The 27,377-nt window shown below is 42.0% G+C and overlaps 1 protein-coding gene across 1 annotated transcript in view; it reads right to left on the minus strand.

Annotated features, from left to right (window-relative positions):
* The window catches only part of PLCB4 (phospholipase C beta 4), a 319,181-nt gene that overhangs the window by 132,099 nt on the left and 159,705 nt on the right, over window positions 1-27,377 (minus strand). Inside the window, 1 exon segment of the mRNA XM_030558019.1 lies at window positions 872-972. Within this exon segment, the coding sequence (XP_030413879.1) occupies window positions 872-955 (84 nt within the window). The 5' untranslated portion in view covers window positions 956-972.

Below are 27,377 nucleotides of genomic sequence, written 5' to 3' on the forward strand. Positions count from 1 at the left end.
CAGAAAGTGGGGGATAAGAAAGCTAGGTCTATCTTGGCAGGTGACTATGATACAAATATGTTTTGGTCATTTCAAGAGATTAAAGGAAAACATAATATCCCTGAAGGCATTACTCAAAATACTTTTAACTTAGAGATTTTCAGTCAAATAAAAAAAGATTAAAAACAAACCTTAGTAAAACTATTTTCATAAGCAAATTGATGTTGAATATAAGGCAAAGGTCTCTGCATTTTATTTTGGAAGCTTATATCAAATGTTATGTCCCACTTTCCTTTCCTTCAACAGACCTGCATTAAAGTGCGGCTGAAAGCAGGATCATATTAATCATATTCCAGATAAAGCATAGGTCGATTAACTAAAGGAGATAAAACCACTCTTGTTTTCAAATGGTGTCTTTGATTTACAGTATAAATGTTTTGGTGATCTTCTATTTTTCCATACTGCATGTAGGTTCTTAGTCTATTTTCACAAGTAGGAGGACTCATTCCAAAAACAGTAAGTTTAAAAAAAGGACAGGGTTCACTTTTCTGGGGGAATGTACTTTGTGTACAATACTACGATGACTCCACAACAGAGAGCTGCATGTCTGTTACAGATAGAAAGGATTTAAATCAAAATGTTTCTCTTACTCGGGGATTATTTTCAAATCAGGGGATTAAATCAGTCATTATAAAATGTATTTTAAATGAGGATTTTTGGTAGCAAGAAATTGTATCGTAACAAAGTGTTAATATTTCTTTTCTACCTTCATGCAGATTTTGTTTGAAACTTTTATTTATTTAACATCTTGGGAAAAAAATTCTTTGTAACTTTTGCAACATCTAGAAAAGAAAGGGAAAAGGACAGGAACATTATTCAACTGGCCCCTTACCTCTTCGTATCTGTCAAACACAGCTCCATCTTGCATAAAGGAAGGGACTGACTTCTGCCAGTTAAATTCATAAGGTTTTGCCATGATTACGTGTGAAAAACCTGAAATGAAACATAAAGAAACAGCCTAGTTCAATTGGTGCTTTCTATAAGGAAGACTGCATGGACTGTTGGAGACAAACAGCTGGCTTTCCTTGCAGCAAAACATTTTATAAAAACACAACAGTGGGTTTGCATATTAAGAGTTTTCCTCACATAACGTTATATTTTTATCAAAGATCTTCTACTTTTAAAATTAGTTTTTGACTGAAAAATGTTTTAAAGAGTGACTGAACATGACAATTATCCGAAAGACTAATGCAGATTTTATCATTAATAGGGCCCTACCAAATTCACGGCCATAAAAAACAGACTGTGAAATCTGGTCTCCCCCAGTGAAATCTGGTGTTAGATGTGCTTTTACCCTATACTATACAGATTTCACACAGGAAACCAATCTTTCTCAAACTAGGGGTCCTGACCCGCAAGGGATTTGCAGGGGAGTTGCAAGGTTATTTTAGGGGGTATTGCCACCCTTTCTTCTGCACTGCCTTCAGAGCTGGAGAGCGGCGGCTGTTGACAGGGCGCCCAGCTCTGAAGGCAGCACCCTGCCAGCAGCAGCGCAGAAGCAAGGGTGGCAATACTATACCATGTCACCCTTACTTATGCACTGCTGCCTTCAGAGATGGGCAGCAGGAAAGTGGCGGCTGCTGATTGAGGGTCCAGCCTGCAGGCAGCATTACAGAAGTAAGGGTGGCAATACCATACCATGCCATCCTGACTACTGCACTGCTGCTGGCAGTGGCTCTGGCGTCAGAGCTGGGCTCCTGGCCAGCAGCCGCCACTCTCCAGCTGACCAGCTCTGATGGCAGTGGTGTCACTAGCAGCAGCACAGAAGAAAGGGTAGCAGTACCACAACCCCCTCCCCAAAATAACCTTGCAACCCACCCCACGACTCCTTTTTGCGGCAGGACCCCTACAATTACAACACCCTGAAATTTCAGATTTAAATAGCTGAAATCATGAAATGTACGATTTAAAAAAATCCTATGACTGTGAAATTGACCAAAATGGACCATGATTTTGGTAGGGCCCTAATCATTAATCAATTTAAATACCCGTTTAAATCAATGCAAGAGTTTAATTAGCTGCAGATTAACATACACCTAAGTAACATTCATTAGCACAACTGGTAATATATGCAAGCATTTCACTGAAAGGTAAGTGCTATAGCAGAATCGTATACTAAAAGGCAAAATCTTTTTACATTTTTATTTGGGATTTTTTATTTCAAAAGCCATTTACTCGACACATAAAACTAGCTATTTTCAGCAGTATTTTTATATGCATCTCATATTAGCTATATTTATATAAAATAGGCAGGTATATTATGCAGGTAAGGATTTACAGAAGAGAATCTGTAGAGGAGTAGAGAGTATGGAAGGAGGTTTATCTACTACTGTGGATTTTTGTACAAGTTGAACCACACATGAACTAACAGCCACTATTAATTCAGGATCCAACTAAAATATCAGGGTACAAAGTCCATTTTAATTTAGACAATGTTTTTTGAAAACCAACATAGTATGAGCAGGATACTCTACCCGAAAATGTCTTACTCATACTGCATCACTGTGCAAATAGTCCCATCACATACCATTTAACACCCTATCAAATACTGAATTGACGGCATCTAATGTACAAATTGTTGTGTTCAATTTGGCAGTGACTTGTCGGCTTACAAGTGCACTCTGGGATGCACAATATCCTGATAGTTCCAGTAAACTGATGGGTGAGAAACTCTTGTATTAACAATAATGCATATTGAATTAGCATGGAAGGTTGGGAATCTCTCTGACTCAAGGGAATCAACAATTTAATTTTTTGAAACCATGTATTAGCATGGCTGCTTCCAGATTCAATCACGATATTTTATCCTATAAAAAACGACCACATATCTCATAGGTGAAAACTAGATTATTTTTCATTGTTTTTAAAGTCAATAAACCTGTGGGGAGGGATGTATTTAAAACCTTAGGGGCTGGACACTAATACTTTTATTCATGCTGCTCAGTATCCTGTTCTGTGAGAAGCTCCAGCCGATTTCAGTAGGACTGTTTGTCATCAGATACTACACGTTGTGAGGAAAAAATGGCAGAATCTGGCTGTTTGTCATTATCAAGGCTCCAATTTAAAATCCTGGGACTGAGATTTAGGCACTGCGCTCAGCAAGGGCTGGTGTGTAAGCACCACCATCCCAGGAGTAATTCAGGAGGCACTGTGCTCAGACACGCCCAAGACAACACTTTTCCCACGCTTCCTTCTTGCTCCCAGGTGGCTGTAATATGCTGCTAGCCTATATCAGCAGTACACTGCTTCCAGGCCAAGACAGCCAGCGAATGTATAGTACAACCAAGGCTCTGCCAATGCCCTGCCCACTTTGCACATACCCGTTCCAGGCAGGAGGTGACCAAGAGCCTTATTTATTCCTGCACAACCAGATGCAAGGTCCAGGCAGGTAATCCACTCTGGATGCGTGTGTAGACCAAAGTCTAAACTGAGCCTATATGATACAATTTTAGTCCTGATTCTGCAATCCTTACACAGATGAAACTCCTTCTGAGAGCCGGATGAACCTTTCATGATTAAGGCTAACCTGTAATGGTAAGACTGTGACAAATGCAATCTGCCCTGAGTAAGTGGCAGTGCAAGTAGCCCAGACTCTGAGAGGCACAAGGAGGCAATATTTCCTATGTCTGGGCTGGCTCAACTGCACACTGGCAGCCACTGTCAGGGGAGGAGAGTCAATGCCCAGGCCACACACTTGCCAACCTATTCTCCACTCTTTTGCATGGGGGATGGCGTAGTGTCCCATGGAGACTGTCCTTCCATCCACACGATGGGCTCAAGAGGGGTGCCTCTTTTCCCTAATGGGGGCACACTGGGCAAGCAATGATCTTGCCTAAATGAGCATAGTGAGACGCTTACGTAAGACTCGGGAGAAGTTTTACTATAGACTGTGTAATCAGTATTATGGAAAACACCTTTGCAGTGTTTGTGCATTACCGAATTCTAAATAGCAGACTAATACACTGTCAGCCAGAATTAGAACACGGCTTCCATTAGACAGAAAGAATGCTCTGAATTTTAACTTTTATTTGATTTTATCTTTAACTTCAGAACAGACATAAGTGTTCCCAAAACGAAGGACTGATATCTTCTCTCTTGCTCTTATCATAAAATTTCCTAACAAATGGCCTCAAATGGCACCATTAGGAGACTTTGCCAGAGATTGTTTTCAAGAACAGATACTTCTGATACATTTTCCATTTAAAAAAATTGCCTTATTATGGGGGGGAAAACAACCCTGCATTTTTATGCTATTAGTCTTATCACCTCCTGCCTTTTGTCACAGTCCTTGATATATACATCAAAATACACAGATCAACAGCCTACATGAAACCAGCCAGACCTTCTGAATATGTGAGTTCCATTTATGTACTTTTACTATCAGAAATATAACTGGACAGTGATATATAACATAATTAACATTAATTCTCTGCTTCAGCTGAAAATGCTTCCATTTGCACTAATGCATAAAACAGTATTCTCTATATTCTCCAATAAAAAGAATTAGTGGCTATAAATAATATTATTGTTTCTTCTCAAGAAGAGAAGACAAAAGGACAGGCTTGTGAATAAAGCACAGGGCCAGGTGGTAGGGCACAGGGATTCTACTTGTGCTCTTCCACAAGCTTCTTCCATAACCCCGTGCAAGTCGTTTAATCTCTCTGTGCACTCAGTATACCACTCCACAGTGGGAATGATGCGTACCTCGTGGGGCTGTACAAGATTTTGAGATCCTTGCACGAAAGCCACCATAGTAATATTATTTCCTTATTATTATTTAAAATTACATTTAAAATTTCAACCTCTCCCCAATTACGATTAAGGGGCTGCTGTCTTTTTCCTCACTCTCAGAAAATTGCAAGTTAGAGATCCCTGTCACAGTTCAGGGTGACAGTACTGTATAATCCCTCCGTGATCCACCAAGGGCATCTAACTTTAAGCTCTCAGCTCCTCAGCCATCACCTCTCTTGGGCAGAGACATGTCTCCCTCTCCATCCTGACCAGGGTTTTTCCAGATTGCACAATTTCCTGTCTACACTGTGATATCCCAGCAAGCTAGATTGCCTAAACAGGCCTGGCATCTGCACTTTGCTTACTCTTTGAAGGCTATGAATAACAATTGCCAGCAGTAATAAGTTATCACACAGCTCTTTTTAAGTAAGTATATTCATTCTTAAGGTGAAAGCATTACACAGAAAACATTAAAAACAATGCAAGTTCCTATACCTGTGCTAAAAGCTTACCTAAAGGTCACTGATCAGTATTATGGGGCCTCAGCAAAGTCCTTCCAAGCATTCCCAGGAAGAACTGCCTTCTCCGGCCTTGGACAGAGGCTCCCTGTCCATCTGCAGGATTAGAAAGAATCATGGAAGTGTAGGACTGGAAGGGTCATTTAGTCCAGTCCCCTGCACTCAAGGCAAGACTACATAATAACTACACCATTCCTGACAGCTGTTTGTCTAACCCGTTCTTAAAAACCTCCAAATGATGAAGGTTTCACAACTGCCATAGGCAATTTGTTCCAGTGCTTAACCACCCTGACAGGAAGGTTTTCCTAACATCCAACCTAAACCTCCCTTGCCGCAATTTAAGCCCATTGCTTTTTGGCCTATCCTCAGAAGTTAAGAACAATTTTACACCCTGCTCCTTGAAACAACCTTTCATGTACTTGAAAACTGTTATGTCCCCTTCAGTCTTCTCTTCTCCGGACTCAACAAACCCAATTTTTTTTCTATTTTTCCTTATAGGACATGTTTTCTAAACCTTTAGTCATTTTTGTTGCTCTCCTCTGGACTTTCTCCAATTCGTCCACATTTCAGAAAAGATGTGATGCCCAGAACTGTACACAATACTTCAGCTGAGGGCTAATCAGTGTCGAATAGAGCGGATTACCTCTCGTGTCTTGCTTATAACACTCCTGCTAATACATCCCAGAATGCTTGATTATTTTGCAACAGCGTTACACTGTTGATTCATATTTAGCTTGTGATCCACTAACCCCACATCCCTTTACACAGTACTCCTCCTTAGGCTATCAGTTCTCATTTTGTATGTGTGCAACTGATTGTTCCTTCCTAAGTGGAGTACTTTGCATTTCTCCTTGTTGAATTTCATCCTATTTACTTCATATTATTTTTCCAGTTTGTCCAAATCATTTTGAATTTTAATCCTATCCTCCAAAGCACTTGCAACCCCTTCCAGCTTGGTATGTCCGCAAATTTTATAAGTGTGTACTTTCTATGCCATTATCCAAATCATTGATGCAGACACTGAACAGAACCATACCCCGCAATGAGCCCTGAGGGACCCCATTCGATATGGCCGTCCAGTTTGACTGTGAACAGTTTTCCAACCAGTTATGCATCCACCTTATAGTAGCTCCATCTAAGTTATATCTCCATAGTTTGTTTATGAGAAGGTCAGGAGAGACAGTATCAAAAGCTTTACTAGAGTCAAGATATACCACACCTACCACTTCCCCCCCATCCACAAGGCTTGTTACCCTGTCAAACAAGGCTATTACATGCATCTGAGGAAGTGGGTATTCACCCACGAAAGCTCATGCTCCAAAACGTCTGTTAGTCTATAAAGTGCCACAGGATTCTTTAAGGCTATTACGTTGGTCTGACATTTCTTCTTGACAAATCTATGCTGACTGTTACTTATTACTTTATTATCTTCAGAAGGTCAAATCATTTTAAAATCAAGCTATTTATCCAAAAGTCCTTTCTTTGCTGGCCTCTAGAGACTCCAGTTTGAACGAGTAAATGCCAGACTCTCAAGGTGGTGATACTTCCCCAGCTGGAGGTGTTACAAGCTATGTGAATTTGTCTAATGCCCCCCCTCACTGTTCTTAGTTCTTGGAGGGGTTGTGGTCATTGTCCTCCATGGAATTACATATACAGCGGCCTACAATACTGCATCACACCAATGATCCGTCTAGCCCAATATCCTGTCTTCCAACAGTGGCCAATACAGAATGCTTCAAAGGGAAGGAATAGAACAGGACGATCATCAAATGATCAATCCCCTGTTATCCAGTCCTGGCATCTGGCAACCAGAGGCTTACGGAAACCCATAGCATGGGCCTGCATCCCTGACCATCTTGGCTAATAGCCACAGATGGCCTGTCCTCCATGAACTTTTGAATCCAATAATATTTTTGGCCTTCACAACATCTGCAGGCAACAAGTTCCACAGGTTGACTGTCCGTTGTGTGAAGTACTTCTTCATGTTTGTTTTAAACCTGCTGCCTATTAATTTCACTGGGTTGCCCTTCTCTGGACCTCTTCCATTTCTAATATATCTTTTTTTGAGACAGGGTGACTAGGACTGCATGCAATATTCAAGCTGTGGGCATACTATAGTTTATAGTGGCAATATGATATTTATTGTCTTATTATCTACCCCATTCCTAACATTCACTTAGTGTTTTTGACTGCTGCTGCACACTGAGCAAATGTTTTCAGAGAACATCCACATGATGCCAAGACCACTGAGTGGTAACAGCTAATTTAGACCCCATCATTTTGTATGTATAGTTGGGATTATGCTTTCCAATGTGCGTTACTTTGCATTTATCAACATTTAAATTTCTCTACCATTTTGATGCCCAAAGACAACACGGGTGAGGTAATATCTTGCATATACTTGTGTATGTGTGTGTGTATAAATATATGTATATTCATATGTTACCCAGTTTTGTGAGATCCCTTTGTAACTCTTTGCAGTCTGCTTTTATCTTGAGTAATTTTGTATCACCTCCAAACTCTGCCACTTCACTGTTTACCCCTTTTTCAAGCTCATTTATGAATATGTTGAACAGCTCTGGTATCAATAGAGATCCCTGGGAGACATCACTATTTACCTCTCTCCATTCGGAAAACTGACCATTTATTCCTATCCTCCCCCTACTCCCCGCTTTTAACTAGTTACTGATCCATGAGAGGACCTTCCCTCATATCCCTTGGCTGCTTACGAGCCTTTGGTGAGGGAGATTATCAAAGACTTTCTGAAAGTCCAAGTACACTATATCCATTGGATCACCCTTGTCCACATGGTTGTTGATCCCTTCAAAAATGATACTAGATTGGTGAGACACGACTCCCCTTTACAAAAGCCCTGTTGACACTTCCCCAACAAATCACGTTCATCTATGTCTGATCATTCTGTTATTTACTATAGTTTCAACCAATTTGCCTGGTACTGAAATTATGCTTATCAGCCTGTTATTGCCAGGATTGCCCCTGGAGCCTTTTTAAAAAATTGGTATCATATTAACTATTCTCCAGTCATCTAGTACCGAAGCTGAGTTAAGCAATAGGTTATACATCACAGTGAGCAGTTCTGCAATTTCATATTTGAGTTCCTTCAGAACTCTTAGGTGAACACTGTCTGGTCCTGGTGACTTATTCCTGTTTAGTTGATCAATTTTTCCAAAACCACCTCTACTGACACGTCAATCTGGGATAGTTGCTCAGATCTGTCACCTACAAAGAATGTCTCAAGTGTGGGAATCTCCCTCACGTCCTCTGCACTTGAAGACTAATGCAAAGAACTCATAGATTTTCCACAATGGCCTTTTCTTACTTTAGCACCTTGATCATCCAGTGGTCCCACGGATTGTTTGGCAGGCTTCCTACTTCCAATGTACTTTTAAAAAATTGCTGTTACTTTTTGTCTTTTGCTACTTGCTATTCGAATTCTCTTTTGGCCTGCTGAATTACTCTTTTACAATTGACTTGTCAGAATTTATGCTCCTTTCCATAAACTGAATACAGTATGATCCCCCGAAGATATTGCAGGAAATTGCCATATCTGTCACATCCTTTTATCAATAATATGAAAATCACATCTAGTGCATCTTACAGACTAGGAAAACTTGGCGTTTGTTGTAACTTCAAAACTATAAGCAATGAGTTTTAGAAAATTGTTTTCAAAACAAGCAAGGCTTGATTTTGTTAATAGTATAGTATAAAACTACAACCATTTATGTATTTATGTATTTAATTTATGTTACTGACTTGTAGATTGCTGCTCATGGTAACGACTAGGAATATATTTATAGAAGTTAAAAGAAATAACATATGTAAATCTACCCACAATGTGTAGCGTAAGTAACACATCAGCTGCTATCAACAACCTTGCTGTCATTTCGTCTGGAATAAAAAAACCAAAACACATAACATAAAAGAAAAGGCAAAGAAAATAAGCAGAACCGAATACAAATGTTTTGCATTGTGCTCTGATACTCACTAGATCAGAGCTCTGGCAAACCACAAAAGGGAGTGGAGTCCAGAGCTGTCCACTTAGAAATCCTGTCGCTGATCCTAGAAAGCTAACTCAGGAACCAGCAGCAAGAGCTTCCCAAATGACAGTAACCCCCAACGGGCTAGATTACAGGCTTCATATTAAGGTGACCATTTGCATTGCAATGAACTAAAGGGCAACTGTATGAAAAGTACAGGATAACGCTTATTTTTAAAGGAATCTCATCCCGTGCCCTCTCACTAGTTTAGTCATGATACAAGATCTTACAGCTGTATCACACAGTATGATCCTTTGTATGACAACATACTTTTTATCTGAGCCAATGCTTTTTACTAGCAAGGAGGTAGCCACCGATAAAGGCCACCACTCAAAATACAGGCCATGTGGTTCACCCCAAAATATAGGCTGCCAGCAGCTTAAATCGCTGTGGGTGCAGGCTGCTGTATTGTGTGCTCTGTATTATGAGTCATGAAACACTGCTCTTAGGGACTGTGAGGAAGAATATTATTCCACTATCAGACCCTTCTATTAGTGGTTTGGGAAGACAGTTTTCAATTTCTTATCTTCCACTAGTGGCATAGAGACCCTTAAATGCCCTCTCAACAGATTCATAGATTGTAAGTTCCACAAAGTCTATTATAGTAAGTTAGTCTGACCTCCTGCATAACACAAACCAGAGAATTTCACCCAGTGATTTTTGCAATGAGCCCAAGAGTTTATGGTTGAACTAAAGCATGTCTTTTAGAAAGACACTCGGTCTTGATAGAAGACTCCCAGTAAAGGAGAATTTACCACCTCACCAGACAAGCAGTTCCAATGGTTAACTACCCTTACTAGTTAATATGTGCATCTTATTTCCATTTGATCTTTGCTGTGTTCAGCTTCCAGCTGTTGAACGATAGCTCTATTAAAGAGCTCTGTAGTGTCAGATATCTTCTCCCCATTTAGGTACTTGCACTACATGATCAAGTTGTCTCGTAACTTCCTCATAGATCAACTAAACAAATTGATCTTTTTAGTCTCTTGCTGTAAGGCATATTTTCCAGGCTACAAATCATTCTTGTAGAAATTCCCTGACCCCTCTCCAGACTTTTAACAACAAGTTTAAAGTGTAGAGACCAGAATTGAACATAGTATTCCAGTAATAGTCTCCCTAGTGCTGTATACAGAGGTAATATCACTTCCCTTCACCTGCTCAATGCACCCCTTTTAATATAGCCACGTAATATTTTGGGTTTCTATAGCGACATCTACATTATGATCTATGGTTGTGATTCCTAGCCCACGTACATGTATCTGCACTGACTCGATGAGCGCTAGCACGAATATAAATAGCAGCGTAGCCACGTTAGCATGGACAGCAGCAGTGGTGGCATGGCCTAGCTGTGCTGAGTACATACTCCTGGGGTTCAGGTGGGTTTGTACTCAGCCCGCTGCCTGTGCTACCGTGGCTATACCACTATTTATATTCCGGCTAGCAAAATGAGTATGTGTATGGCAATTGGGAATCACACTCCTAGCTCACTGTGTAGACGTAGCCTATAATGACACCTAAGTCCTTCTCAGAGTTGCTGCTTTCAAAAATATAGTTCACTTTCTTCTAAGGAGGTGCTACAAACTTTCCTCCTATTTGTTTGACCTTGCATGAATCTCAGCCTATCAAGAGATCCAGATCTCTGTGTTAGTGACTCGTCCTTGTTGTTATTTAACACCGCACTACTCTTCCCATCACCTCTACATTTTATCAGGTCAATAATGTTTATGGATGACCTGTGATAGAGGAAGCATGAGTAGGAGATGGCTAGAATACCAGTAGTGGAAGTCAGACTGATTACAACAAGTAAGATTTTTAAGCCATATACTGTGGCAGCTGCGCAGGAAGTGAAGAAATAGTTCTTTGCCTCAACAAACCTCTCTCTGCTCCCATAATTCTCCTCTTCCTCCTAAACCTCACAGTCCTAACATTTACCAAAAAGAGATAAATGCACCCCCTCTTTTTTAAACACCAATTTCTCCCAATCAGTTCCTGAGTAGCTCAAATTATTATAAACTATAATATATACTATAAACTATAAATATACAATTTCACCGTGATGTTACAACATTTTATTTGATTGCATATATAGTCCTCACAATTAGTATTAAGAACTATACATCTTAAAGACACGTAATAACAATTCAAACCTCGGAAGACTTGACTGAGAGAATTAGGGAATTTAGGAACCAGCTCTACAGGTAGTCAAAGGATATTTTCCAGGACTTCAAACACCCATCTTGAAACAAAATAAAGCAGTTAAAAAAAAAGTTTAAAATATAAATTCTCTCACTCTTTATTTTTAATAAAAATGTTTTGAGTAAATGAATACAAGTACCATTGCACACCTTTCGCATCTACAGAAAAAGAACTTAAATAAAATACATATTGGGATTTGATCAGTGCCTGTAGGAACACACTAAATTCATCTCCACAAACTCTGCAACTCAGAGGCACTTGACTATCTCCCAGGGCTGTAACCAGGGCAGGGCCAGGGGGGCAGCCACCCAGGACTCAAAGCTGGGGAAGGGCAGGGGGAGTGGAAAAATGGGGCAGCTTGTTGGGAGCAGAGTCACCTGCCCCCGCCCCCAGATTTCTGCCTTCCAGTTTGCACAGAGGTTTTTGATCTGTGGAGTGTACCCCTCTAGCCAGCGGATTGGAAGCTGGTGGGAGACACCCAGCCTGCCCCTGCCACTGGTTCACTGTCCTGTGAGATCTGGGATGCTGTCTGGCTGCCTGGCAACCCTCCCGACCCTGTTCCCTGAGCCAGGCTGCCTCTGCGCACCTGTGCGCTCCCCAGACAGGGTGAGCAGCACAGATCTGACCTGCACCCCAATGTGCTTTTGCCTCTCTCCTGAAGGAGTCCGGTGCCAGTTGGTGACACCCTCTGGAGCTGACCCCTGCCTGTGGAGCCTGGCTGCCGTGAGATGCTCCCCAAGGCACCTGGTCAGGAGAGGCAGCAGAGTCATGAGTGCCAGGGCAGTGGTGAGCAAGCACCTCTGGGAGCCCTCCTGGCAGCCGGGCTCTGTGGGCATGGGACGGCTCCAGGCTTCTTTGGGGGAGAAGCAAGAGCACATCAGGGGCGCAGTTTGGAGCTGTGCTGCCTATCCTGCCTGAGGAGCATCTAGGTGTGCAAACGCAGCCTGGATCGGGGAGCAGGGCAGGAAGGGCTGCTGGGCAGCCAGCCAGTGCCCCATCTCCCACAGCGCAGAGAGCCAGGGGCCTGAGCAGGCCGGAGCTAATACCAGCTTCCGATCCTCCAGCTCTTGGCAAGAGGCGACATTTTCAAACTGGGACGGGGAGCACACCTCACATTTGGAAAACCTCTATACTAAACAGGAGGCAGAAATCTGGCAGGGGGCACATGAACCTGCACCCCTCTACCGCCATGCGCCATCTCTAGGGGCCACAAATATGTTTGCTTGCCACAAGTGCTAAAATACCTAGCCATGGCTTTGCTATCACCCTCCCTTTTAACACTGATTTATCCCCAAGGTCATACTTTGAGCCATAGGAAATAACGCCCCTCTTGATTTACCTCAGGAGCACTTACAAGCTTTAGTAAAAACAAAACAAAGAAACCATCTTCAAAACAGCAGCATTAGACTTAAACGTTTTCCTCTATAATAAACTTCACTGCAATAATCATGAAATCAATTGTCAAAATCCCGACCTTTTCTTTCTTTGGCCACAACAGGGCATGGCAGAACTGTACCAGAGGAGGAAAGGTTTCAGTTAACATAAAACACACGCTGTCCACATTTGGGGTAAAGGGCAATATTCTACGTTAATTCCACAGGCCACGCTTAAGTGCTGGAGGGGACTCCTTAGTGCTCCTGTGAGCCTCTGGTCAATATTGTGCCACCCAATTTGAAAGGAAGGCCGGGAGGATTCCTAATGAAGCGCTCACACAAACCCAGGACACAGCTAAATCACGTTGTCTAGATGTGGCTTATCCCTGTTCATCTAACCTAACAATACTACTGAAAAATTATTCTTATTTATCTTTAGAATAAGCATTTACCGAGAAGGCTCACTCCCATAAGCTTGTCATCTCATGGCTGCCTCTTCAAATCACACGAACTAAACTCTGTGCTATGCCATCAATATACTCAGTTAAGGGTGTATCCACACTGCCATGTAAGCCCAGGGTATGAACTCAGGCTCAAGCCTGACCCCTGCTTCCATCTACACACAAACTGTGATAAAACTAGGGCTTGAGAGGGCAGGGGGAGGTCCAGGCCTGAGTCAAGCCAGGACTCAGGATTCAAGCCCTAGTGTTTTGCACTGTAGATGCAGTCCTACTGGACTTGTGCATTTAGAGACCGCCAAAAGTATTCCTCAATCTCATGGGTCAACTTTCTTTGTCCTTTGCACAAATTTCAGTCAAGTTTTCCCACACTGCACCACGAACAAAGGGCTCGAGTAGCCACATTTTGGGAGGGCATGAGGAAGTTTGGGATACAGCAGCTGGACTTGGCCCCACATAATGCAGTGCAGAAGCTGGAGCCCCAAGATGGGATCTAGGATTCAATAATTCCTAACCTGGGGTTGCAAATCAGTGCAGATGCTCAAGCCCTCAGTCAACAGACAGAATCTGTTAAGTCGAGTTCTACTAACCCTGGACTTACATTGCAGCGTTGACATACCCACAGTTTTCAGGAACAAATTATAGACATCTTCAGAAAATTATAGCTTAAATCAATCTTGTTTGCCCAGTGGCATTTCTTTATTCCCTTGTTAAGCATTTTTCATTTATTTTGGAAAACAAATGAATATATTCCTTACATCTGCACCTCTCTCCAAGCACACACAGCTTTCCACTCCCTACTCTTTGGGTAAGCAAGGCTTATCACAGACAACATTCCCAATCCTGCAGTCGGGTCTATGCAGAGAGACTCTTACATTACATAAACTCCCACTGAAGTCAATGGGGCTCTGTGCACGCGCTGCAGTCTACCTAAAGGGAAAAAATATTTCTGCAAGCCTCTCACTAAAATGGCAGCACATCAATGCAACTCTTGTAAACATTTCTCACTCCTTTCTTAGTGAGGCCCATTATTTAGTCATGCAGTAAATGCACCTTGGTATGCAAATATTGCAACAATTGCTAGATCTTATAGGAAGAAAGCACTCATATTTTTGCATATTTATCTTTTACAGTCAAGTTTATTTGAGCCTTAAATATACCAGTATGATAAAATGGGGGGAAAGAGGCATGCATTTTTAAATGTAAAGTTCTAGTTTCTATATTGGAGTACATTGTACTAACCATGAGCTGCTCTTATGTGAGCTCTGTGTTATAAGTGATGGTGAGAATCACATGACTGAATTTTGAGAGCCTATTCAGAATCATAATATATTTTCAAGATTTCAAAGCACTATCCAGGCTTTCTTGTAGCAATTACAGTCAAATTGCCTCTTTCATAAATGTGCCCTTTCATCGGGTTATTTTTAAATTTGCTGGCTCCCGTAGCTAATTCTCCCAGGAACAAGGTCCAGAGCACCAGATTTAGCAAAGCTCTGATACTTGAGCATGTACGACTCCTCAGTGGTCATGTTATTCTCCATTTTGTTTTAATGGCTGCCCATAAATGCATGGAGGTCAATCGCAGACAGAGAGATGCCCACTTTAAATTAAGCTCTTTGTTAGTATTCTGAACAAGTTCACTGAGATTGTACCAAGTACAGCTTATCTGCACTTGGAAAAGTATCGATCATTGGCAATAGGCATTACCAACCAACAGCCTCTGACGTGGGCCAAACATGGATTGGTCCTGTCTAAGTTTGTGGTTTGACCTATGGTTCCATTGTCTCTGTTTCTGACAAATGTTCTCAGTAACAGGTACATTTCCTACTGTAGACAGAATTTAAGAGTGGATCACAGGTCAAGTCTTATTGATGAGCTTTTCATCTTTCCTTGGGTCATTTTCTGTCCAGCCTGATTTGTCAGATCTGTCACCATCAGGCAATTCCTGATGTTTGGCCAGCCAACTTATCCATTCTAGGTCTTTCACCACCTGATACAGGAGAGGCCAACCACTGGTACACACTTCCTAGACCCGGACTGAGCCATCCCACCTGTGAACAGATTTGTAAGCACAGAAACAGGTAGTCTTCAAAATGATTAACAGGAATTTGTAACAGTATAACAATGGAATGTTTTGAGAATTAAAAAGAATATTTCAAACACATATTAGATGAAATTTTTTTAAACCCAGATGATTCACCTGGGGCCAAATCCTGACAAAGTTCCATCATTTTTACCAAGTTCACTGACTTCTGTGGGAGTTGCTAAATAAGGACTAAAAGAGAAAACAGAAGGCAGACCAAGGGAGTTGGCCCTTAAACGCTAAGGGTCAAAACCTTCAAACTATAGCTCATGTGAATACTCCCACTGAAGTCTTCGCAGGATCACTGTACAAACTGGAATTGTTCTGAATTTGTAGCTCAGACACGAAGGCTATGTCAACACTTAAACCACCGCAGCTGCACTGTTGCAGTGCTGCACTGTAGACGCTCACTACAGCAATAGGAAGGGTTCTCCCATCACTGCATTTAATACCCCCCTCCCCCCACAAGACGTGACAGCTAGGTCAATGGAAGAATTCTTCCATCAACCTAGCACTGTCCATGATTTTAAACACCCCAGGCAGCATAGCTGGGTTGACCTAATTTTTTTTAGCATAGATATGACCTAAGGTGGTGAGTGCCACTGAATTAGTGAACTCAAAGTAAATACATTCTGAACAATCATTCAACCGGTTTGTAACTTTGTGTCGAGGCAGACGTAAATGGAAATTGCTTTCTTTTTTTGAAATTATATCCTTTTCTACAGTATGGTATATAGAGAAAGAGAATGATCAGCACTGATTATTAGCAATAATCTTGAGAAAGAGTTTAATTGTTTTACCATCACCTCTGCACCAATAAAGAACAGAAAACTTCCAACATGTTTATGTTAAATGCCCACCATTTGGAGAATTTTCTATGAAATGGAGAAACTCTGATACATGTGTTTTTTTTAATTGAGTACAGCGAAAATATGTCCCACTTGATCATTTAGATCTCCCTCTTTCATCACAGTGACGCATGCTAAATGTGGGAATGATAACTAAATCATTTAAGACTCGGAGCAAATGATTTCTAATTTGCCCTAAAATGATCAACTCTACTTTTACCTAGAGTCAGTCACTTAAATAACTGAAATGTTTTAAGTTAGTGCTGCTTTCACAAGCCTCAATTACACTTTTCCCCAAAAGGACCTATAAAAATATAAATGTATGTATACTTACACTGAATACACAGAACTTAACAATTCACTGGGCTATATTCTGTTCTAATGGCTTGATCCAAAGTGTCCTCAAGTCAAATGGAATCTTTCCATTGACATCGATGGGTTTTGGGTTAGGTCCTACATTATGTTGTTTTGTAATCTACAGCAGAAAAAGTTACTCACAACACATATGGTAATTCCAATTTCCTGTAACTTCTAATACCATAAAGACTGATTTACATAAGGAACCATAATCCCAGAACTGTACTCATCCAACTGCAGTATATTACCAATCCTAAGCATTCAAAAATCATGGGTCAGACTCCAAAAAATCATGAGCTTTAAAATATAAACTTGAGTTCTTTTTATTTGCCTTCTGGGACAAATGCATTTAGGGTTCACATTTTCAAGCTTTTCTTGGCAGCCAGAAGGTCTAAATGACATTTTCATGTAACAGGACTCCAGGAGCTGGGATTTTAATAAAAATGCTAAATATCACAAGACTTGTGATAAACTGCAAGTGTTAGCAATGCTGCAACTGATTATGTCAGTGAAGGAAGTAATGAAAGCAAAAAGAGCCATATTAATCTTAATTCTATTGAAAATAGAAAAAATCTGATATTTGCTAAATAAGTAAGAATTCTGACATCCTTCCTCAGACAAGACCTCCACTGACATCTGAGATCAGTTAAAGTCATACTTGAGAAAAGATTTCAAGATTTGACACACAAGTTGTATACAGAGATTAATATTCTAATTAATCAAAAAAGTATAATTAACACATCCGAGCTGGACCATGTTTCTTTAGAAAAAAATATTCAGTGTCCCTCTAATATTAACTTTCTCTTTTAGCTGTGAGAGAGCAAGGGAACTTTATTTTATATAGTATTAAAATAAGAAGAATGTAACTTTTCCTATTACATCTCAGGCATAACTTAACGCTCCCAGGACCAATTAATGGCATGTAGAATTAAATTGTCTAAGAATGTGGATGATGCTGTAGTTTTCTCTCCAGCTAGGCTGTGAGTAGTTTTAGAAGACATTTAGTACTTATTTTTTATTATGATGGTGCCAAGCATGACATTTCCTGGAAGCCAACTCCCCAGGTAGTAATAAGGAACAAGTTAGACTTTGATGAAGGCAATGGTTTGTATAATGATTGCCTGGGATCTTTTTGTAATTACTATAGCACGTGTTATATGTACTCCATATATCTTCATTGAAGAAGCAGTGGCTTCTATTAAATGTAATGACTTCACCCTGTGGCTGTCAATTGAGGGCAGCTTCAAAACAAGGGCTGCTTCTATTGACAAAAAATACTTACTACTTCTAAAGCACGTAAACCATTTTCAAAAGGAGGTAACACGGACCTTCTGATGAGCTAGGCAACTCCTGACATTTCGTCAATGAGCATGATGAATTTTACAGCAAAGAGTCAGAACAGATTTTATGTAACGGGATAGTTAGTGTTTTATTTCCATTGTTTTGAATGTATAATTGGAATAAGTAAAAGATTTTTTTTAACCTGTAAATATTTGTTGATCCATCTTGTATACACCGCTCTGAAACAACCGTACTAATTACTTGCATCATCTTACAAAAGCATTAATTAAATTACGTCTAAGATTTTGGCACTTAGGACTTTGATGGCTGTGGAAGATTTTGAGGAGAAATAAGACAAAATCTAATTTCTGCTCTAAATCTTCCACAGCAATCAAACATACACAGAGTAATGTTAGAGTGGACATATAGCAGATATTTTTCTGAGGAGTAGGTAACAAGTACTTTATATAAGAAGCCAGCTTGGGCCAAAAATAAATAAAAATAGGTAAATAACTACTAATTACCAATAACAAGGAGGGGGGGGATACAAAGACAGGTTGCTCCAGATTACTATATATAAGATGCAGACACCATACATCATTTACACAATTATTTCTGCAAAATCAGAATCTTTTTCCAAAGGTGTAATGTGTTCCAGTTAACCAGGCACATTGCCTACACCCAGAATGCTTAGTTTCTTCCGTGCCAAGCCATTAGCTCTAGTGTCTTCAAGTTGGTATGAAAGACCATCACTCCCCCCATTAAGTGGGAAAAGTCAGCGTTTACCTACAAGTAACAGTACCAGATCTGGAGTAAGTCCACTCAAGAACGATAACTGTGTTGATGCAATACAGTTCTAATTTCACAGAAGGACTAGGGTAAAACAAAATATTTAGAGAAAACAGCAGTTTATGGGATCTTACAGATCACACATATTCCACGATTTAGACCTGTGAATGGTGGTAATGGCTAAAAAAAGAATCAGGAGTTTCTTTCACATACTAAGAGATAATATAGGGATGAAATTTGTCTACATTGTCAATTAGTTGGTCTAGGGAAGGTTACAGAGACATTTTGACTTCTGAACATTTATTATCCCATTGCTGTGGCCAAGTAGAAGGCAATTCCTTGTTGATTTAGGTGGCCAGATTGTTGGGTTTTGCAGACTTTAGATTGGCTCTGCCATCTTGACTGGTCTTCCATGATCTGTTTCCACATTTTCAGAGCTGTGTGTCTTGATACTAAACTAAGCTGGGTTATTAGTTGCCAAACCATTTCCCAGTAATGTCATTTAAGAGACTTCTGCTGACTATAATGTGAGCTGTCTCTGGCCCACTCCAAATCCAAAATATTTCCACTGAGATTTACAAAGCTATTTCTGTGGTATAATCTGTTAGGGAGACACAATTTAGTACTTGAAATTAGTATTTTAACAAGGATTCAACAGGGAATACATGGAGACACCATTAAGCGGCTGTGCTGAATCATGTGATCTTGAGGATTTGTCTACACTACAATTAAAACACACACCGCTAGTCCATGTCAGCTAACTCAGACTTGCGGGGCTCAGGCTGGGGGGGTTCTAAAATTGTAGTGTAGATGTCCAGACTAGGGCAGTGTAGACATTTGAGACATCCAGCCCAAGCCTGAACATCTATGCTGCTGTTTTATAGCCCTGCAGCCCACACCCCATGAGCATGAGTCAGCTAACATGAGCCAGCCATGGCTGTTTTACTGCACTAAAGACATAACCACAGACAGATGCATTTTAGTCATTAGGAAAAGAGCTTTGGGATCCTCTGAGACAAAAAGGAGATAATTTATTAATTACAAACCATGTGACTTTTAAAGAAAGGCAATGAAAACTTCCTAAAGGAATGAATGAGGGTTATTTTACTTTAGCTTTTATTTTAAATGCCAATAAATTACTTTTTAAAATAGCAATGACTAATAAATGTGTAAATTTATATTAAAATGAAATAAAATGCACAAATAAGCCCACCCCTTATACAAATGCTTTGGGAACATTCTCTTCTTTTTCCAAAGAGCTATCTAAACCCAGATCTAACATTATTAAAATGTAAGGAAAGGGCAAGATCACATCTCTTTAATACCTTTTAAATTTGTGTGTGTTTGTAGTAATCCCTTGTACGGTTAGATGTATTAGCTCAAGCCAAACTTTATTAAAGTTTTGCCATGACTTAATATTAGCTTGCTAAAAATATACAGACATTTTTAAAAAACGAATCAGTTGTGGAGAAGAGAGCTATAACTTGTAAAACTAAAGCCAGGGAAACAACATTATAATATATGGACAAAATCCTGACTTCAGTTTTGCCACTGACTTCTGCAGGAGCAGGACTGGGCCTATTAAACATTGTTCATACTTAAGATTCAGATATATAAGCACAATGGCTTTTTAATAGATCATCTCTTATTGAAATTCTTATTCGCTCAAGGATTCAAGATCAGTGGTCCAGTATCTACTAGTGACAATGAACTAAATTAGTGCCTTGATTGTTCTTTTTCTTTCACTTTATACATATTCTCGAGACAGTACAAGAGAGAAACTAACTTGGGGAGTTATAAACTCCCTCATATCCTTTATTCAGTGTATTCCTCCTTCCTTCCCCCCCTCCATTTTCCTCTTTTTATCTCCCTTATATTTCTTTTTATCATGCTCAATTCAGAGTGAAAGGCCTTTGGGGTAATGACAGCAGGCTTAACTCTTAATGTCTAGCACAGCTGGGAGAGAGAGAGAGGTAAAAGTATCTGGAAAGCTGTGTCTACAAAATGGGTGATACAGCAGCACAGCTACAATGTTGTAGCACCACAGCGTAGATGCTTCCTACAGCAACAGAAAGGGTTTTTCCATTTACCAAGCTCCATTGATACCAGGGGTGAGGTCGGCATAGCTGAAGCCATCGGGGGGTAGATTTTCTACACCTTGAGCAACGCAGCTATGTTGACCTAACTTGTAAAGTGTAGACCAGTCCTAAATCACCTTTTCGCTTCCGCCAATCTCAGGACGGGCCCTCAGATTGAGCTAGAGCAGCCTGAAGAATTCTCCAACCTAGCCTGGCTTCTAATGGCCTGCGAGGTGGATTGTGGCTAGGCAAAGGGACCTTAGCAGGCTCCGAGTCTTCACTTGCTGTGTGATGCACCACACACCCACATGGCACTGCATAGACCAAGGTTTAAACATAACAAAAATTAGAAAATAGCTGGAAAACATTACTTATTTCCAATGAAGGCTCCTGGCACCATATCCTGATTAATAGCAGAAACGTAATAATACCCAGCACTCATGTAGTAGTATATCTTCAAAAGCACTGTACAAACAATGCTTCTGGGAGCTCAGTAAGTCTTCTCTCTGTTTTACATAGAGAGAAACTGAGGCAGAGGAGCAAATGCAGCCCAGCTGTTAGCAGGCACTGCTCTGTTAGCTTCATAGTCATTGTGCCTGCTTATCCCAGGGTTGGATTTACTCTAGGCTCCACAGAATGAAAATGGTAACACTGTTCATGAATAATGTGGTCATTATTCACTGTGTTACTGACTACATTTAAGCCCTCAGATGCTACACTGATGAGCATGGTATAAATGCTCAGCAAGAGAATTATCCGAAATTCATGCCAAGAAAACCTTTGCATTGCCATATGGCATCATGTATTTTGTGCACGCAATTTTTACAGATAAATACGGTAATCTTTAAAATTATATAAACATTTTCAAACTTACCTTGCTACAATTTTTTTTAATCTCTTCCCTATAAAGCTGGTTTTCATTAGTAGCTGTCAGGAGTATACAGGATGGATGGCCTTCTGGCTACTTGGGCATCAGGAGATCTGAGTAGCAGAAGTCAGCTTTGGTTGACCAAAGAGTGGAGGTGTCCGCAGTGAAATGCTCCTCCAGATGACAGAACTCCTCTGCTGCTACGTTAACATATAAAACCACCTCAACAAAAGGCATAGGGCTTACGTCAGTGTAGTTAGGGTGATGCAGTGTCTGTGTAGACACTGTGTTCCTTACATCAGCTCTTGGCTGTCATTCTTGTCTATTTCATGGCTCCAGTTGAAGAGAAAGCTTGTCCCCAAGCCGGGCTGCTGCCCGGTCTCCGCTCCAAGCCAGGCTACCACCCAGGCTCTCAGCTTGGGCTACTGCCTGGGCTCCCCACTCAGAGCCCTACTGCCCCGGGGTTCTGTCTCCTCACCAGGAGCATGGCAGCTGACTGGATTCCAGGTGTGGATCTCCCTGCCAGAGGTGAGAAGCCCCGGGCAGCTGCCCCCCTCCTCCCGGCTGGGAGTGCAGGGGCGAGTAGTAGTGTATACGGTGTGAATACAGGGGCGTATTCTGTCACATACATACACACACATTATATGACTTGGACTTTCTAATGTGATAATCATGTCTAGACTATTTCTTGTCTCAAACCTTACAACCCATTTCTTTGCCCTTGGCTAACAGTCCCCTTCCTTTCTCCTTTGCTTAGTGAACAGCAACAAGATAATGTGGCATGACTGTGTTATTACAGAAAACACTTTCTGTATACTGAAAATGCACTTCTGATGTCTTTATAAATCCACTGGGATTCCACAGCTAGCTGCCTGGAGGGAAGTGTGAAGAGTGCATATCTCCTATAGGGCATGCTGTACTGTGCTGCTTTGCGAGGGAAAACCTTCTCTATTAGAAGACAATAAGAAGAAAGGACTCAAAGATTCAAAAGAACTAATCATTAAAGTGTGAGGATTGCAAAGGAAAACAGAGAAAGATCACCCCATACTGCCCAGCGAACATGAAAGGTAGCATAGAAATGCAACCTGGGAAATCTTTGTTAAGCTCAGTAAAGAACAGGAAGCTATTTTATAACAGGGCAAGAGATCTCTGTGAGTGGGTAAGAAAAAGTGTTGTCAGACATGAAGTGGTATATTCAATGCATCATAATCCCTAGTTGCCCTAACAGGATTTTCATTCTCTATCAGTTGCTTTTTTAGTAAGAGGAAATCTGACATGATTACAATGACGATAGCCTTAGATGGAAAAGCACACACTCGATACTAAAAATAACTGAACGAAACCTTCTTGTGCCACCGTGAAAACTAAACCAGCTTCACTGATGCACGCTTGCCAGTACACTCGTGCTTTCTTTGTCCTCTGCAAGCCTGCAGGCTGCCGTGATTAAGGAGCATGTGCTGCCAGGTATTTGCCTGTGTGATTTTCTGCCTCAAATTCAGCTGCACACCATGACAATGGCTAACTGCGAAGAAATATATACCTGAAAAGGAAAGCAAACCCCAAGGCCTGAACATAATTCCCACTGAGTTCAGTGGGAATTTTAACCCGAAGAGAGCCCAGGAAATGCCCTCCCAGTAGTTGTGAGAGTGTTACAAGGCTGCACTTTCCTTTTTCTTCACTACTTCATTATATATATTTCTCACTTTGGATGTCCCACGTCCCCTTGAAGTCTGAGCTGGCCTTAACACTTTGGAATAATTTTTTTTATTTGTCCCTGTGATGATGTGGGACCCAACTGAGGCAGGTCTACATCTAAATTTTGCAGCGCTGGTAGTTACAGCTGTATTAGTACAGCTGATATAGGGCCAGCACTGCAGAGTGGCCACACTTACAGCAACCAGCGCTGCAAGTGGTGTTAGATGTGGCACACTGCAGCGCTGTTGGGCAGCTTCAAGGGGGGTTCCGGGAACGAGAGAGCAAACCGGGAAAGGAACCAGCTTCGCCGCGGTTTGCTCTCGCGTTCCCCGAACCACCCTGCAACCGCAGGAAGGATACCTGCTTGCTCGGGGTTCCGGGAACGAGAGAGCCAAACCGGGAAAGGAGACCAGCTTCGCCGTCGGTTGCTCTCGCGTTCCCCAGACCACCCTGCAAACCGCAGGAAGGAACCTGCTTGCTCGGGGTTCCGGGAACGAGAGAGCAAACCGGGGAAACGGAGACCAGCTTCGCCCGCGGTTTGCTCTCGCGTTCCCGAACCAACCCTGCAAACCGCAGGGAAGGAGACCTGCTTGCTCGGGGTTCCGAGAACGCGAGGAGCAAGCCGGGGAAGGAGACCGCTTGATTACCAGAGGCTTCCTCCTTCCACGGAGGTCAAGAAAAGCGCTGGTAAGTGTCTACATTGGATTACAGCGTGTGGATCACCAGCGCTGGATTCCTCTACACCCGAGACAAAACGGGAGTACGGCCAGCGCTGCAAACAGGGAGTTGCAGCGCTGGTGATGCCCTGCAGATGTGTACACCTCCTAAGTTGCAGCGCTGTAACTCCCTCACCAGCGCTGCAACTTTCTGATGTAGACAAGCCCTGAGAGTGCCAGTTCAGGACCAATTGCTCAAACAGGGCAGTTACAGCCCTAGGTTAGGGTTTTTCCACCTCTAAGGCAAACCAAACCAGCCAGACAAAAAGGACTTCGGTTTTACCCCACTGGCTAACCACAAGTCACATAAGCAATCTCCTTAGAGCCTCCAGTCTCCCAGTATCACCACCAGTCCATACTTCTCCTAGGATGAATGGTTATGAAAACCAATACCCCAATAAAAAAAAAAAGGTTCTCTTGATCCCGAAGAATCAAGTCCCAGACCCCAGGTCCAATATACACTTCAGATCTTACCCACAAATCACGCTGTTACCAAGCCTTTAGAATCTAAAATCTAAAGGTTATTCATAAAGGGAAAAGGTAGAGGTGAGGAGCTAGAATTGGTTAAATGGAATCAACTACATACAGTAATGGCAAAAGTTCTTAGTTCAGGCTCGTAGCAGTGATGGAGTAAACTGCAGGTTCAAATCAAGTATCTGGAATACATCCCCGCTGGGATGGGTCAGTCAGTCCTTTGTTCAGAGCTTCAGTTTGTAGCAAAGTTCCTCCAGAGGTAAGAAGCAGGACTGAAGACAAGATGGAGATGAGGCATTAGTCTTATGTAGGCTTTTCCAGGTGTAAGAACCTCTTTGTTCTTACTGTGAAAAATTACAGCAAAATGGAGTCTGCAGTCACATGGGCAAGTTCCTGCACACCCTGCTGAGTTACAAGGTGTATCTGCCTCCTCTCAATGGGTCAATTGTGTAGCTGATGGTCTTTAATGGGCCATCAAGCAGGCGAGGCACAGCTAACACCAATTTGTGTGGGATGTTTCCCAGAAACACAGCACAAATTTGAAATACAGACAGTATAGAGCCAATACTTATAACATCAACTACAAAATGATACATACATAAAGACAGCATAATCATAACCAGCAACCCATAACCAGGTCTTAGACACCTTATATGACCCCCTTTACATAAGATTTGGTGCCACTACAGGACTTTGGTTGCAACCATGTTCTATAGGGTCCCAGTTTATATCAATAAGGTCACAGTCCCACACCCCAAAATCTTTACTGACTCCTGTCCAGCATGATCACACCATTATGCACATGGCTAGCCTGAGGCCTGAGCAAGAGGAGACTTAAATTAATCGTTTTCCATAAAAGGGGGGAGAGGTTGGGAGGATCTGAGGAAAGGCTCTTTTGGCCCCCACCAGCCTTGGGCTTCAGCAGAAGTTGATCACAGCTACATGTGTTGAGGGTCGATCATAGGAAGGCTGGTAAAGCAGTTAGGCCGCTAACCAAGTGTACTCGGGAGTCAACACTCTGTTTAGCCACAGACTTCTTGTGTGTTGCTGGGCAAGTCACTTAGCCTGAATTCCTCATCTGTAAAATGGGGGCAGTAGAATTTTCCTAGCGCAGAGGGGTGCTCAGATATTACATATAAGAACCTTAGACAGAGAAATGCCCGTGGTTTTGTTGTTGTTGTTGTTGTTGTTTTTTAAGTTTTTCAAGGGACAATTGTGCTAGAAATTCAGTAAGGACAAATGCAAAGTATTATACTTACGAAAGAACAATCAATTGCACAAATACAAAATGGGAAATGACTGTCTAGGAAGGAAATACTGCAGAAGAGATCTGCAGGTTATATGGGATCACAAACTAATTATGAGTCAACAAGGTAATGCTGTTGGGGAAAAAAAAAAGGGAACATCATTCTGGGATATATTACTAGGAATGTTGTAAGCAAGATATGCAAGTCTTCTATTTTACTTGGGACTGAGAAGGCCTCAACTGGAATATTGTGTCCAATTCTGAACACCGCACTGAGAAAGATGCAGAAAAATTGGAGAAAGTCCAGAGGAGAGCAAGAAAAATGATTAAAGGTCTAGTAAACATGACCTACAAGGAAAGATTGAAAAGGTTGGATTTGTTTAGTCTGGAGAAAAGAAGACTAAAGGGGGAGGGGGTGACATGATAACTGTCTTCAAGTACGTAAAAGGTTGTTACAAGGAGTAGGGTGATAAATGGTTCTCCTTGATCCCTGAAGACAGGAGAAGTAGTAATGGGCTTAAATTGCTATAAAAGAGATTTAGTTTTATACATTAGGAAAAAACTTCCTAATTGTAAGGGTAGCTAAGCACGGGAACAGGTTCTGGAATCTCCGCATTGGAGGTTTTGAAGAATAGGTTAGACCAGGCCTGCACAACTCATAAAGTGGCAAGGCCATATTACTCCAAAGAAACAGCTGAGGGCCAAAACCCCCCGTCCCTGCCAAAACACACACCCCAAGCGCTGCCCAGAACCCCTGAAACACCCATCCCACCCCAGCATCGCCAGCCCCATGGAAACAAACCCTCCTTCCCCAGCACCGCACCGCCGAAACAGTGGTATTGAACCTTGGTAATGTGTTATAGCAAGCCCCTAAGGTAGTATAATTAAGGTAAAAGAAAAATGTCTTTTTGCTAGAAGTAGAATAAGATCTCCCACCACCCCCCCGCCCCCCCGCTTTGTAATCAATTGCCCTGTTGAATGAATGGAGGTGTGAATGAGGAAGGTGGAAGTCACTCACCTACAGACAGCTGCAAACCCTTGGAGAGGGGATGAGAGCCAGATCAAGGACAATCAAACTTGTCAAGTGGGCTAACTAGGGAAGAGCAGACAAACTGACGGCCTAGAGGTTAGAAGCAAGCACCTTCCTTTGGGAACATCCTCTCTGCAGCATTGGAACAGCCCTCAGCCCAGAGAAAAGCAGCAAAAGGACCAAGTTTTATGAGACACAAGATCAGAAGAACAGGTCAAGCACCACTTGCCACTCACCTCCTCCGCCCACTGCCTGCCCTCTCATCATCCCCCCACCCTCCCCGGATCACCTGCTCACCCCCCAGCACTCCCTCGCCTCCTCAGCCCCCCACCCCCTGGCTCGCCTACTCACCGCCCACCGCCCACTCGCCCTCCTCAGCCGCTCCTCGCCGCCACTGCTACCGGCTCCCCTGCTCCTCCTGCCGCCAGCTCACCTGCCTGCCCGCCGCTGGCCTCTTACCTTCTGCCACTGCCCCCCGCCCCCTGCCACTGGCTCACCCTCACTCCCCAGCCTGCACTGGCCTCTTCAAACACCCGCCA

The sequence above is a fragment of the Gopherus evgoodei genome, chromosome 3, assembly GCF_007399415.2.
Source record: "Gopherus evgoodei ecotype Sinaloan lineage chromosome 3, rGopEvg1_v1.p, whole genome shotgun sequence".
Lineage (NCBI taxonomy): Eukaryota > Metazoa > Chordata > Testudines > Testudinidae > Gopherus > Gopherus evgoodei.